The 15580-nt window shown below is 45.3% G+C and overlaps 1 protein-coding gene across 5 annotated transcripts in view; it reads left to right on the forward strand.

Annotated features, from left to right (window-relative positions):
- LOC138566730 (sodium/calcium exchanger 2-like) overlaps nt 1-11293 on the forward strand; it is a 1535489-nt gene extending 1524196 nt beyond the window's left edge. For all 5 annotated transcript variants that reach the window (XM_069644348.1, XM_069644345.1, XM_069644344.1 and 2 more), the window contains one exon: nt 484-11293. In XM_069644348.1, coding sequence (XP_069500449.1) covers nt 484-860 — 377 coding nt within the window. In that variant the 3' untranslated portion in view covers nt 861-11293. The remainder of the gene's footprint in view (nt 1-483) is intronic.
- The last annotated feature ends 4287 nt before the right edge of the window (nt 11294-15580 follow it).

Consider the following 15580-nt stretch of genomic DNA (forward strand, 5'->3'; position numbering starts at 1 on the left):
ACATCTGGGTCAGTGGATGCAGTGAGCAGGAGACTCTCTATGGAAGGTGGCAAGAGAGACTATATGGGAGGGAAAGTATTCTCTGTGTGCCCGATCTGAACAACCTTTACAGGCAATTGCCCGCCATCCCAAAAGCCTGCTTTTTCCAAATGATTTGCTTTAAGATAGTCTATTTATATGCATGTGTCTATGTATATGTCTGTGTAAGCACGTTTTGAATCATTTTTATTGGTCGCCATTTTAAGTCCCGAACAGATGTCTTTTGTGTGGATTTTTCCATGAGTATAATGGGACATTGTTTTATTGTTCCTAGTAGGATTAAGGAAAAAGAAGGAATGAGTTTTGACTAGGACTGTTATTGAATTTAAGAGAGCTACATGCATGTCCAGTGAGTCAGACCAGCTTGTACTCTCGGAGTGCACTAGTCTCATTTTTATACCTTCACATGAGAGTGTTTTTTGATGAGCTATCCTTATGTTTCAGATACCTTCGCGAGTAAGGTGGCAGCGATGCAGGATCAGTATGCGGACGCATGCATTGGCAACGTGACGGGAAGCAACGCCGTCAACGTGTTCCTGGGAATCGGCGTGGCGTGGTCTGTGGCAGCTATTTACTGGGCTGTTCAGGGAAAAGATTTCCTGGTGGAGCCCGGATCCCTGGCCTTCTCCGTCACATTATTCACCATCTTTGCATTTGTCTGCATCAGTGTGCTGATGTATCGCCGCAGGCCGAGCATAGGAGGGGAGCTTGGAGGATCCAGAACCGCCAAGATTCTGACCTCACTCCTATTTGTTGGCCTTTGGTTTCTCTACATTCTGTTCTCCAGCCTTGAGGCCTACTGCCATATCAAAGGGTTCTAAAACTCTGCCAGAGGGGGGACTATGTTTACGTGCAAGCTATCTTAACAAGCAGCCTCTAAGCATTGGACCAGCAGTGCCTGGAACATTCCAAATCCCACACGAGGGGTCCTTTTTTCCTAGGGCATGCAGTCTGACCATCCCACCCTCACCTCCCCCCACTGCTCAACAAGTAGAATCATCTAATTAAATGGAAGCCTTGCAATTGAACAAGCATCTGTTGCAGGGAGTAGAGGGGATGAAACAGTAGGGATAACTAACCTTATGAGATCGAGGGCTTCTGAATGTACAGAGTTAACTAGCCAATAACGTTACTTTCCTTCTCATTCATTTGACATGTGATGTTAAACCAAACACTGATATGCCCAGTGAAATTGCCCCTCCTTGACCAATTATTTTATAATATTTATTGATGATGTGTTTATTAATTGAATGCTATTTATTTTGTGCCACACGAGCTGATGGGTTGGGCTCCTTTGCCATCCATCTAAATGCCTATTTTACAGGGGGTGCCACTGTTTTCCTTTTTCTGTGTCCTTAAATGGAGGTTACCTTTCGCTCCACTCTTGGAACACCTCATTGGCTCTGCCGAGAAACAGGACATGCTCAAGGGCCCCACCGGACGTTCTGTCTCCAGCTGTTTGGAAGCATCTTGCAATGGTGCAGTTCCTCCTGGAGTGCTGTTTTCTCCTTCTGTGGTTGCAGTTACGCCTTCAGGAGGAGTAGGAGGCGGGATGTGCTTTTCAAATTAAAGAGTTTGCAGTTGTGTTCGAGACTGCAAATTATGGCTAGCATTGGAATAGTGGACACCTCTGGCAATGGTCCCATGCAAGGCAGTTTCCCACCTGAATCAGCCAGGAGGAGCACTGATATCATGTGAAGTACCCTCTATTGGGAGGACTGTGTACACTGAGCTTTGATAGACAAGCTGGACAGCCAATGTTCTGTGATCTGACCTTTATCTGCCGCGTGCCACGTGAACGCATAACGCGGAACTAAGCTCCCAAAACATGATGGGGAATGGAAGAGAGGCCCTTGATCGACCACTTCCCTCTACTCCCAGAGAAGTGCTTGCTACTCCAAAGCCTGCACACGCTAGATGCAACTGAAGCACATGGCCTGGAGATCTGCTGCTTTGCACCTCGGGATGGTGGGCGCAGGGGGGAGGGGGGTGATAAAGGTGCAACAACGGCCCACACACAGTTTATCCAGTTCAGAAACTGTACATTTGTATTTACGTTTCCAGGGCTTCTGTGCAATACGCAGGCACCCCAGGCCCTGCTCTGCTGGACCAATAACTTTACTGTCAAATTTGAAGATCGTGGAAAAAGGGGTTCTGGACAAATGTAACTGTTTTAGGAGAAACTTTTAATGTGTTTTTATTTTTTGGTATTTAAGAGTAAACTTCTATGATGTATTTCCTCAATATGTTCCATATCTTTAGAAGATTCATGTTTTAGTATGGAATTAGCCATAATTTTGACCCACCAAGCCCAAGCCTCAAAAGAAAACAATAGTGCCGCAGAAGGACTCCATCACTGTTTGTGGTGGAATTGCAAACTCTGTGGCCTAGGTTTCAGCTGGTTTGAAAACAAATACCTCCAGCTATAGATTATCAAATAACCATGAATGTACCCCAAAAGAAAGCTCATAAGTGATTGGATAGGTTGACACACGTCCTGGTATTCAACAGAAGGTATGCCATCTTTGTTAAGGGCACTGCCATGTATTCCAGGGTAGCCTGACCATTTGTATTAATTCCCTTTTCAGTGAGTTCCTTACCTGTCTTCAGCCGGCACACTGGTTTTAAAATGTTTCTGTATAGAGTTTTTGAATTTGCCAGGCTAGCGTGCCATTGAGGGGCTGGGTAGAGTCACTCGTGCAGAAGGTGGGAGGTGCAGGTGCTCTGATGGTCTATTCTGATGTATGTAGTAGCTCAAAGTCTAAAATCAATGATCCTAAACCAGTACATACTCTTGGTTATCTGTGAACTTAGACCACACACTCCTGCAGACACACCATCTCAGGTCAATGCAAACCTTCAAAGGAAATGGTCCTAAATTGGGCAAAACTCTAAATATTGAGTAGCCCCATAACTGCACACAGACATGGGTTTGATCTTCTAAAAGAAATTAAGATTTAAAGTAGCTCCTCTGCTCATTTAACACATGTAACAGGCAGAACATTGCTTCTAACTGCGGGGTCACCGGGGCAGGGGGGCAACTATTTCTATATTCACAGATTAATGGCTCAATCTGAAAATGCAGAGATCCACTGCAGGGCTGACAATATTGTGTGGTCTTTATGCATTCCCCAGTTGGTTTCCTCTAGTGTGTCTTCACCAGGCCACTGGGCCACCCAGGAAGTCACTGGTTGCTTTCTTCTCCAACTTCTTGAACTGGTTTCCAATGTGCAGGAAGAAAGGCTTACTTTGCAAGAAATGGATGCATTGAAAGGCCACCCAGATGAGATGCCTTGGACACATAGAATGGAACTTGAGCACACCCGAGATGGGTGGCAATCCATGTTGCAGAGTAGGTAGTCTGCATGGGGCATAGGGCAGCTTTATCCCTTGGTGGGACATGGAAGTTGTCTGCAACCTTCATGGCCTGGCCTACACCGCCAATCAGAATTTTAAAGACCAGGATTTCAGTCACGTGCTCAGTTGCAACACTGATCAATGGGCAGTAAACATGTATTTATTTATTTATTGTTCGTGTAATGCGTCTATACACAAGTGTTTCGAGGCGCAACCATGCAAGGAGGGGAGACAAGGGAAAAACAGAAAGACGATCTTCAAGGCATGGTACATTCAAATCGTGCAAGAGCTCAGACAGGTGCAGGGGAGGGCAGCAAGTACTGGGAGAGGAGGTGTGACGGTACAGAGTGCACCCAGTCAGAAGCTGGGGTAAGTGCTGAGAGATGCCACTCTCATGGGTCATTGACCAAGTGCAGTAACGATGACGCAAGTGCAAGGGCCGGAGGCAAATGCGAGTGGACTGGCGAGGGTGCCAGGGACCTATGAAACTCTGAGGTACACCAGGCGGCCAGTCAACAGGCTGTGCGGACAAGGAGGGAGAGAGGGGTAGGGTGGAGAGAGAGGTTAGCAAGGTAGAGGGAGAGAGAAGGAAGAGAAGAAGAGGAATGTCTTGAGGAGTTTCCGAACTTAAGGAGATCCGGCTAAAGACGGACGGTGGCAGGGAGGCTATTCTAGAGGGAGGCCCCTGCAGAGGATAGAGATCTCCCTCCAAATCTCTGCTTGGAGAATTGGCTCACTTGCAGAAGGTTGGAGGAAGATGAGCGGAGAACTCAGGAAGGACAGTATTTAGGTAGGCATCATTGAAGATAGGTGGGTCCCAGGCCCCAGAAAGCCTTGTGGACAATCCAGAGGGTCTTGAAGCTGATCGAATGCATCCTTAAAGTCTTGAGCTCTGCGGACAGTAACCCACGCTCATTAGAAAAGCACTTCTTAAACCTACCTCTTGGTCCCAAGAATTCTTTCTTTTTTTGGATAATTCCTGTAATTGTCAGAGGGTATTTATTTGTATGCCATATCAGTGATTTGGGAGGTACATGAGCATAGTTCATAGGCTCTAAGCTTCCCCCGCGCTCGCACTTCAGTATCTGCACAAGTGAAGCCCTTTTTTAGTCATTCTTGGCCCATATCAAAGGGTGCCACATGTAGGTGTAAATCCTGGGCGTGAAGCCTTATGTTTTAAGCTAAGCTGAGTATCCAAGTCTTCGCACATCTGAGGGAATAACATATATGACAGGCCAGACTCTGCAGCAAGGCCTGGAGCAGAGTGCTTGTACAGCAAAAGGCACCGACATTGTGTCACCTATCACTTGTATGCCATATCAGAGATTTGTATGTAATATCAGAGATTTGTAAATTGTATCAGACAAGAGAGACCTCGCTCATGAACTCGTAAATATTTCCTGACCTTAGTGAGACGAAGCAGGCCACACAAGTCATATGGCTAAATGTCAAAGTGTAGAATGAGCTGCATATTGGTACTGTGGACTGTAATTATATCCTGTAATTCTGCACACCTCAGGCACAGCATCTCTCTGAACAACATATATAACTAGCATCTGAACCAATTGTTGCGTAGAATTCAGTGCTTACTAAGAGGCTAGTGGGCGGGAGAGTGCCAGGCGAGGAGATATCGTGTGGTCTTTTGCTTTTATTTGCAATGATGAGTGTTGCCTCTTCAGTTGAGCCTGATGGCTCAGTGGCTGTATCGAGTTCCAGCATCATTCTGATGGATATGATTTACAAGGCGTTTCCTTTAATCATTATATTCATGGTTCCTAGATAGGATTGAAACAATGGGACATAGAGTTGGTTTAACACATACGTCTCATTCCTCCATGTTCTTATTGGTTATCTCTCCATCTGTCCCTAATATCTGCTCAGTCCCTGAGAATCGAGCAAACCCATTATATATATTAGTAACATATGATGCTATCTGTCCAATGGGCAATGCTGGTGCTACTGTACAGAGACTTTATTTTTTTAATCTTTTCTCAATTTAATATTGTCCCTCTCTGGCTTCCTCTCCTTCTCTCTTCCTGCTTTTCTCTGCCATGTTGGCTCTGCTTCTCCTCACATCATTTCTCGGGTTCTGCTTTCCGTTGCGTCTCAGCACTTATTTCCCCTCAGTTTCTTTCTTCTCTGCAATTCTTACTTTCTCCTCTCCAATTTCTCATGCCTGCTCTGTCTATCGCTTTTTCCCAAGCCTCTCTTCTTCCGCATTGCATATTGGTATGGTAAGCCATGTGTGTATTGTAGAGGTAACCCCATCTGGCGTTCAGTAGCTAATGGCGCGGGTCTATCAACTGACATCTTCCTCCTTTATCTTTGTCACTCTTGCCGTTTCCCCCCTGATGGTCCTCGCTATCTTCCCTCACTCTGTGCCTTTGTGTAGCTCCCAATCCTTCTTTGAGTTGTTGGTTAAATAGTGCAGACTACTTACACCTTGACAGCATTGGTAATGCACAGGCCATTGGTAGGACCACATGAGTGGATACACAAATAGGTTCATTTTAAGACAGAGCTTGTAGTATATTTTCGACTTGTGCCGTAGCCCTAAATATGGAGAAGCATGGATATTCCCTGTATCATGGTATTTTTGGTGGTTTTCAGCTGGGTTTCCTGCACCGTCAAAATCCAGATGGAATTCATCAAAATTAATCGCAGCGATATGAAGGAGGAAATTGCTATGGTACCCGCCACTGCAGGTTTTTGTCATACACATGTCTGCATGGAGGGGCTCTCCTAGGATTGACCACCTGTGTACGGTGTACAGTCCTGCAACACATATGACCCCATACGCATTCAATAGTTCCGGATTCAATCCCATCGAGTCAGGAGAGAGAATGGAATTGGAAAAAGGAAGGGGCTGACAGTAGTAGGGTTAGGGTTCGAGTTAGGTTTAGGGTTGGGTATCCGCAAGTACATACACGTCAAGGTGCCACTTGTTGAGGAAGCCTAGCTGGGTAAATGGGCATGGAGCATACCCATGATGGCCTTCATCTACCTTCAAATTCTCTGAAGTGCTGCCTAGCGCAGGTTACAGCAGTGACACAGTGATGAAAGGGAATGGCAACATGTTGCTGACATTAATCACTTATCATTTTGTGTCTGTACACTAGTCGAGAGATATACATTAGCAAAGTGTCATTTGTTGGAACCAGCGCAACAATGTGTCTCAGCAATCTCTGGTTTAAGGACCTGCCATCCCGGTTATCTTGCTCGGTAGATAGCTCCTAGCAGATGACCATCGCCACTGGAGATGTGTCTTGGAAATTGGGATAGTTTCTAAATGTTCAGCTGTCTTCCGATTAGATGGTGATAATCGTTTCACACAGCCACTTTCAATCAATGTTGGCTGGTTGTGCATTGTATTCACCTGCAAACCAGATCATGCTATGCCATGTCTGCTTCACACCTAAAATTGGTGTATTATTTAAGATTGTGTCTATAGTGCCTACCTGGCACAAGTGTCTTACCAGCAGTGAGCACTTGATTTCAACTGAGCGAATGTCTCCATTCCTGGTAGGAATGTCCCTTCTTTCACTTGTTCCTGCGGCCAGATCAGGAGTTCCATGAAAACCTGCGTGGCGAGTGGGATATGTCACCAGCCGTCTGTATGAGGAGTACTTGAGAGTGCAACAGGGTCGTGTAGGATGGACGTGGGTGTTGAAGAAGAAAGGTATTTGGCATTTATGGTTTTCTGGGCATGTTGCTCAGCTTTAAAACATACTCTTGCTGTAGACTAGTGTCCAGAGAAAACATTTTGGGGCTTGCAAAATGAGATCATATTTTCCTAGTCCTATTTGATGATGTGAAAAGTAAACTCCTAGTGATGCTGTTCTATTCAATCCCACACTCCAATCAGGCCTCAAAGAGCTCAGTCTTCCCTGGAGTGACGTAAAACCAGAGCCGAGGAGCTTATGCAACTCATAGAGGAAAGGACAAAACTATACTCTGTGTTTACAACCCATACATTCTATAAACAGCCCAGAGCACAGTGCAAAGCACTGACCATCTGTCCCACAACTGGATAACAAGCTACTGAGGACACCCAGCAAACAATACCATCAGAGGCAAGCATGCTTCCACAGAGCGGCTGCCAAAGTATATTCCAGGAAGGTTCCTAGGAACTGTGGTTGGAGGGACACAGAAGAGCTGCCACACAGAATGTCCTCTTTCTCCACAGAAACTGAACCTTATGACCGTGAGAGAGAGAAAAAAAACAGAGAGAGAGAGGGAGGGAGTGAGAGAGAGATAGAGAGACAGAGAGAGAGAAAGGGAGAGAGAGAGAGAGAGAGACCTTAGCCTCTGCATGAGCACATACACCTGAGAACAGTGAACTTTCCCCACCTGCAAGAAACCTCCCATCACCGGAGAGAACAGGACACCTAGACAAACTGAAACTAGGGGCAGGGCTAGGGGCAGTTGCCTTCCCTTTGTCAGCCTTGCCTGAGGATGCCCTACGACGAGGTGGCTCTCAGGGTAGAGTGTTCAGCCAAGAGGCTGAGAGGGGCATAGGTCCAGCCCTATGCCTCTTACGGCTTGTAATTCACCCTGTCCTCCAACCTCGTGGGGTGATTTTCAATTACAAAATGGCACCAAGAACTGGGAACAAAAGGAATACAACCTAAGTGTCCAGGTCAGGACAGACCTGCCCAGACACATCCACAGGAAGTTTTCTTTGCCTGTTGTAGGCACCAGGCAGTGTACACCTAAGTCCTCCCCAGCCTAGATCACCCGACATGCAACAGCATACTCAGTGCCCACCATTCTCCACAACCACATGGTGGGGGGGCGCACCCTTATTCCTTCTCCAGCCAGGAACACCACTGGGTCCCCAATACACTCGAGTCCTTCTCGGCCCTTGAGCATCCTAGAGCATACACAGTAAACACCCACACATGAACAGCATAGTCGTAGAAGAGCCGTAACTCTGGCCGCAGAAGACCTACTGTAACGCTGCAGAATTAATGGACAAGAATCCGGCAATGAGTACGTTTTCCTCAAATAGGTCTTCTGCAAGGCCATGCTTGCTGTACAACAGCCTGTGAGCAGCACACGTGTCTGAAAGGTGGGGGGTGCATAGGAGTATGTGCAGCAGAACCTACAGTGTGGTGGGTGCCAGATCATGTGAATCAAGTCATGGGCCTCATTACACGTAGTGCGGTAAGGGTTTACCGGTACCGGTAAACCCTTACCGCCTTACTACGAGGTCCCTTTGCGGGTTGGTACTTTAACGCTTGCTTTTTAGCAGGCGTTAAAAACCAACCCGCAAAGGGACCAGGGTGCTAATTACGGTACCGCAATTTGTGGTACCGTAATTAGCGCCTTCCCCATTCCCAAAGAGCCCTATGGGGCAAAAATGGGAATGGGGAAGGGCAATGGAGGAAGGCGGAATTACCACCTTCCCAACCTTGGAATAGGGCGGTAATTCCCCTTTCCTCCAAGGCTGTACCGGTAAATTACCAGCATGAACCATGGTGCTAATAGCACCATAGTTTACCGCACTACGTGTAATGAGGCCCATTGAATGCAAACTGCTACTTTGGGACTTCATTAAAGGCAAGAGCAGGAGAGCAGATTCAACGAAGTTTGTGATGCTTGCCTATAGCGGTTAGAAGGATTGATAGAGCCTTCAACATGTCTAATGGCACCAGCAGTACACTTGATATTGTATCACTCCAAACATAGCGGAGGACAGAGGGAAAGCCAACCATTACTCTTCCTCCATCGTGTCCAAAGCAGAGTGGCTTTTTGGTCCTCCTGTCTGCGCTGACATCCAATACATATAGAGAGTGCCTGTACTGTGTGCTGCTAGGCAATGTTTGCTTTTCTCAGGTGGCCTCGCAACACCCTAAATCAAGGGACCAACGTTTAATCCTAGGTTTCCAACGCCAAGGCTAGTTATTTCTCCACTGCTGTGTATCGCACTGGCTTCCAGACAACCCATCTCTCTCCCCTCTCCTGAAAGGGGTCAACATACATCTAAGTCATCCCACCTAGGCGTATGTAGAGAAACTGTTTTCAGCACTGTGGATTGGAATGGTGGGCTTGGTGCCCAGTCTGCCCCCTTGCCATTTGATATGAGATCTGGAATTCAGGTGTTGGTCTCCACGGGCATCTTATATTGAGTGGAATTCAACGCAATCTGAGAGGCTGAAAAATCATCCACAGGCATTATGACCAACCTGAAATACAAACCATTTCACACACACGGATTGGTCATCATTCTAGGCTTAACAGCCAATCAGGTGACTAGAAAACGTCTGCCACTATATTTTCCAGGAACGCGCAGCCCAGCGTGTCCACCAACCTGTAGTGGCAACTGGGGCGGAAATCCACGCCACTGGTGGTACAGAACTTGTGGGAGGGAAAAATGCGCTCATAATGCTCTGCTTGCACACTGTTAATGATTGGAGGATTCTGCTCAACAAGAAAAATAACCCCACCCCCATGCGGCGAAAGGGTAAAGTGCAGAGACAAGCCATTTTGCCCCAACGCCAAGATCATTCAACTGCTCAAAAAGCATTGGAGAGACAAAGGGTGCAACGGTATTATGTGGTCAAGCAATGTCAGAGACCCATGGGAAGAGTGGATAGGCTTTTAGACTTTAACTGACGTCACTTCCTGTGTTTATATGTTACCCTGAAAGTGGCGACAACCACACAAGTCTTTTTTCCTTAACCCACATGAAGCTAGATAAGCCATGTCTCCCTCACTCTTGCAGGGCATTGCATCCAGGCAAGTTTTGGACCCCTTTCTGCAGAACGGGCCAAGGCACATACAAAGGGCCTGGATTGAGACAAGCCATTTCTCCCCACATTTTTAGAGGTTCGGGAACCAGACAAGACACACTGCCGGACTAATGAAAAAGTAGCACATTTGTATTCTACTTGAGAGTGGTTTTTCTCTATACGTTTTCTAAGAACTCTCTTGCTCTAACTAATCTCCACCAGGTTTTGTAGCATATTTCATGATATGAGGTGTGTGTGGGGTGTTTACCGGGGAGGGGAGGGCCTGTATTGATACGATTCTCTAGCTGTTTTTCCAATGTGTTTCTCATGTTGTTGCTGTCCTTTTGGAAACTCTAGTTCCCTCCCACTCCTTCTTACCCTCTCAATGTTTCCCTTCCATCTTTTGCATTACAATCTGTTCTGCTTCCCTCCTTCTTCCCATTTTGCTCCGACACTGCATTGTCTTCCTCTCCTGCCCCCTGGAACTTCAGACTCACTCTGTTTACTTTCTTTGCTCCCAATCTCTTTCACATGACACCTCCATGCACCCTCTCTCTATCCAACTCACATAGCTGCCAACTTTGCTTCCAATTGCATGCAGGAACTTGTAGTTTTGTTTTCCCATTGTAACGGGGGCCTACACGTCCCAGCATGCAGTGCGAAAGAAAAACCAGGACTGGCTCGAAGAGACCCACATGGAACTGTGGAAGTTGGCAGCTATGCCAACACAGCAACTCTTCTCTCTTTCCCTAACTCTCTCTTTCTTCTTTCTCACACTTGTATTTCCTTTCATCATCTTTACTGTCCTCTCCGACCCTAACATCTTTTGCTGTTGCTCTTCCCTCACCTCTAGCATTATCATGTTAGCCCCTTCTGTCCAGCTTCCACCCTTGCATCTGCCTCCTCCCCCCTGACCTTCTGCTCCCACCTATTTTGGCATTATCTCCCTTCCCATGTTCTACCCTTTCCTCTCCCCTCCCCTCTCTCTCTATCTGTGTTTGTAAAGGTTGCCAATGACTTTTAAGATGATTACTATGCCTGTTCTGATTTCAGACAACGACAAGAGTTACTGTTAGCAGCATGTCATTGTTACTGAGCAAACAGACCCAGAACCTGATGAATACATTTATTTATTTTGAAAATAAAGCGTGTGTTGTCTTTTATTCTCATTGTTGTCTTTTGGTTTTAGATTGGTGAATTGGCACAGCTTCTCTTCTGGCCGATTTCCAACTGTAAAATTAAATCTCTGCATCCATGTTTACTCCAAGCTTGCTTTCACTCCACCAGGCACCAGGGTCAGACGGGGGCATAACATTGTCTCAGGCACCAATGAAAAAGTGGCAAATGGCTATTCAATTCCTTTTGTGACAGACTGTTTGAGTAGTACCCACGGGACAGGTTTTTGATAAAATGTGATGCAAATTATGTATTTTAAAGAATATACATTCAGTAACACTGGTTAAAACAACTAGCAGCATGGTGAAGAAACTTATCAAACTGGCCCACATGGGCCAAAAAAGTGGGCCACTTTGACCAACAAAAAAAAAACTGGCCCACAATAGCATTTTGCGTTTTTGGTTCGGGCCTTGCCCTGTTGCCCGATAGGACAGCCCAAGCCTGATGGAGACCCAGGTGGGCTTTTCCATCTAATGACCCTAAACATACCCAACCAGGGCGTAAATGCACACAAAAGGTCTCCTGGGTTCTGCTCATCCATACCTGCTTAATTAGGCCAACACCTCCAAATGCCGGTCTTGTCCGTACCTCCTGGCCGACCTGAGAGCACTCTAAAATGCAGCAGCCAGACTACTGTACTGTTCAGGACGACATTATGCCAGTTCCCTGCAATGCCATTTTAAACCAGGACAACCGACGACCCATGCAACTTAAGCAAACAATTAAAACCCTGGTTGTTCCCCAGCCATTTCTCCCAGACTCACACTACGTCAATCCAGCATAATCCTCAGTAGAGAGCAGCCATTATGAACCTCTTCATTACATGAGGGTTTGCATAAGGGTTTGCCTTAATGGGTTGATACATTAATGTTGCTCCATAATAGTCATGGATGGATTATACAGGTCAATTTAAGATCACATTTCTGATAATATTAATGAGAAAATAAATCATTATGATTAAAGACAACAGATGCATAATGCACTACACACACACAATTGGGGGATCCAAAATGACTATGATACCAGAAATATCTTTAACATTTTTAGGTATAATACTGTTTTAATGCCAACAGGTTAGCACATATATAGACAGAAGAGCAACAACCATAGTTACTTATATATAATATTACTCGTACATTGTGAATTCATTTCTGTGTTGAAATGAATAACAAATAAATAGTAAATAAAATAAATACAACATTATTATCACTGAACAGCAATATATCACTCTTAGTATTATCAATTCAGAGGCAACAATCTGTTGATAGGAGATACAGATATATGATTTCAATGCAATGTGGTCTTTTCTGTCTAAGCTGCAGTGCTCCTGGCATGTTTTGTCTGTCTGGAGGTTTGCTTGTCAGCCTTAATCGGGACAGAGGCTAAAAGAGCCAATTACAACGAATCAGCCACACCCACAAATAATGTTAACCTAATTAATTGGATAGTTAGCAGCCAGGGTTAAATTCCCACCAAAACAGGACAGCGCCTTTAGATATGTTGGACAATTAGGGATGCACAGTCAGCTTCACTCCTCAATGAAAAGGTCAATATCACTTGCAGAAAGTGTGGCAGGATCATTCATTTCAAGACATGGAGCATTTTAGCATTACAATGTAAAATTCACAGCCCAAGCCCACCAAACATGGTCTGATAACTAGGTAATTATTGTTATAAGCACCTGGGGCAGTGCCCCACCAATGCGTTTTCTTTCATGAAAGCATGCATGTAAGCGAGCATATTTTCATGAAAGAAAGGAAAACGAATTCAATATGGCTGCCGTCACAAATACAAAGGTAGCTAAACATGGTGAACCCCCTTTCTACCTCCATGACAAACTGCAGGCGACAGAGGGCGCAGAAGGCAGGGGTGTGGCAAACGCACCCAGGAAACAGGCAAGTGTGCATTTCTTTATTTGAGGGAAAAGAATGATCTGAGCTGGTGGTGAGAGGTGGACAGGGTGATGGCCCGCGCTTGCTCAGAATGATGGCTTATACTGATGTATTAAGTCTGTGATACGAAAGCGAGCAATCGGGTTACTTGTACTGCCCAACTGCTAATTAACATTGACACAGGAATACAGGAATGTTTTTAGCAAATACAGGTTTTGTACGTAATGTGGTCAGTCCATAAGATTGAAAACAGAAGCCTCAAACTATTTAGACATGTAGGAGGCAGAATGCATATTTAGTATCCATTGTTCAGCCTTGAGCAAACCAAACAGTGGGGTCTTCTTCAGGTAAGGAAAATGAAATACAACGGTGACATAACTTTGTGTTTGTTGACTTGGAAATAGAGGGGTACCATTACACCTGCTAAGTGCACCCTTACATAAAACACCTTCTTCAGCCCACCTTACACAGTGGTGAGCCTCTGTGCCATGGGCCTCTTTTGGGGGGGCAATTGAATTTTTTTTTTGCATTGCTACATGCAGCACACAAAATACTGATTTTCCATACTAGCGTTATAGAAAGTCAAGGTTGTATTAAAGACACAGAGGTGAAGGATTATGCTTTCTCTCTTTACTTAAAACTCGAGCAGCATATGATATGATACAATAGTGTATTTGTATCGCTCTCATAAACAAGTGTTTCAGAGCGTGACAACAGTTACAACCCATATAAAAAATGTCACAATAAAAAATTACATTTCCCAGATAAAGTCCTTTTTTGTGAAGTCCATTTGTTTTTATGTCCATGAAAAACCACGTGACACTTTTAACCAATCACGTCACACCATGCTCCTTATCTTCCTCCACATTCCTGTGTCCTTCCTCTTTCTTTGTCTGTCTCCAACTTTAACTGATGCGCTCCAATCGGTAAACACTGTCGTTATCCTCAACTTTCTGTTCCTACTCATGTTCCTGTATTCTTCACCTCTGTTCCTGTAAAGTAATCCACAAAACAAGCTGAGTCTAGCGGTAATAGGGTGGTTAATCCTTAGGTCACCATCAAACTGTACCACCGTAGTATCTCTAAGATCATATGCGTCACAATTCTGCCAACATTAACCAACAACAATACCAAACAACAATGCATTTCCGTCTAACGATTACTCAGTGGGATAATCCTTCACCTCCGTGTCTTCAATCGAATCTTGACTTTCTATAACGTTAGTATGGAAAATCAGTATTCGATGTCAAGATCGTAGGCTCGGATTATGTTTGTTTAAAGCTTACCTACCACCAATGCAGACATCTCCTCTATTGGTCTGAAATAACATTGCTTAAATGTCAACTCCTCACACCAGTCTGCTGCCCTTAGGATGTCCTCCAATCTAGCTCCTGCGTTATAGGCCTTAGATGCCATAGCTCCCCTAATGGAATGCACCCGTATGTGCAAATGTCAATGCCTGCCTGTAGCATGCACCATCAAACCCATCTGGATAGGGTGGCACCTGCAACCTCCCTGAATGGTTTCCTCAGTGATATAAACAGTTGTGTCACGCCTGCGGGCCTAAGCTTACTCGTCATTTCTTCGTATTATTTTAGACAGCAGACTGGACGTGACTTGGGCTGGTCTGGAAAAGCCGAGTATGACACTGCTTGATACCCGTCTTAGTTCTCTTGCTAATGTAAAACGTGACCTCTGAAGGGTTAAAAGACTTATCTATTTCTAGTGCTCTTACGTCTGATACTCTCTTGCAGGATATGAGGCAGAGCAGTGTGGTAAACTTTGCCGATATTGCTTTCCTTGTCCAGTGGTTGTTGTTGGGCCAGTTGATAAACATATTCAGGACTATGTTCATATCCCATGTCCGAGTGTATTTGGGTAACGGTGGTCTCAAACGTCTCATTCCTCTAAGGAGTCTACATATGAGTGGGTGTTCTCCCACCGCTACATTCTCTATCTTCGGGTGGCCGGCAGATATGGCTGATCTACACGTATTTACCGTTCTATGTGCCTTCCCTTGAGCTGCCAAAGCTACCAAGAAGTTTACAATCTGCATAACATCTGCTATATTGGGATCTATATGCTGTTTCACACACCAGCTAGTCCACCTTGCCCATGCCAATCTGTAGGGCTTTCTGGTACCTGGTGCCCACGCTTCCTCGATAAATTTTGCAGCATCCCCCGAAGGTCCTGGCTTCTGCCAGGTTGTTTGCAAATTGTCCACGCAATCAGTCTCAATTCTCCTTCCTGGTTCAGTGGGGGATACTCTCCCACTGAATTCTGAATCAGTTCTTTGAACTGTGGTAACACCAAAGGATTGTCGATTGACATTTCAAGAAGGTCCGGGAACCATACCTGACTCCTCCAGTTGGGAGTTATTAG

This window comes from Ambystoma mexicanum, chromosome 2p, assembly GCF_040938575.1.
Source record: "Ambystoma mexicanum isolate Mex_15411 chromosome 2p, UKY_AmexF1_1, whole genome shotgun sequence".
Taxonomy (NCBI): domain Eukaryota; kingdom Metazoa; phylum Chordata; class Amphibia; order Caudata; family Ambystomatidae; genus Ambystoma; species Ambystoma mexicanum.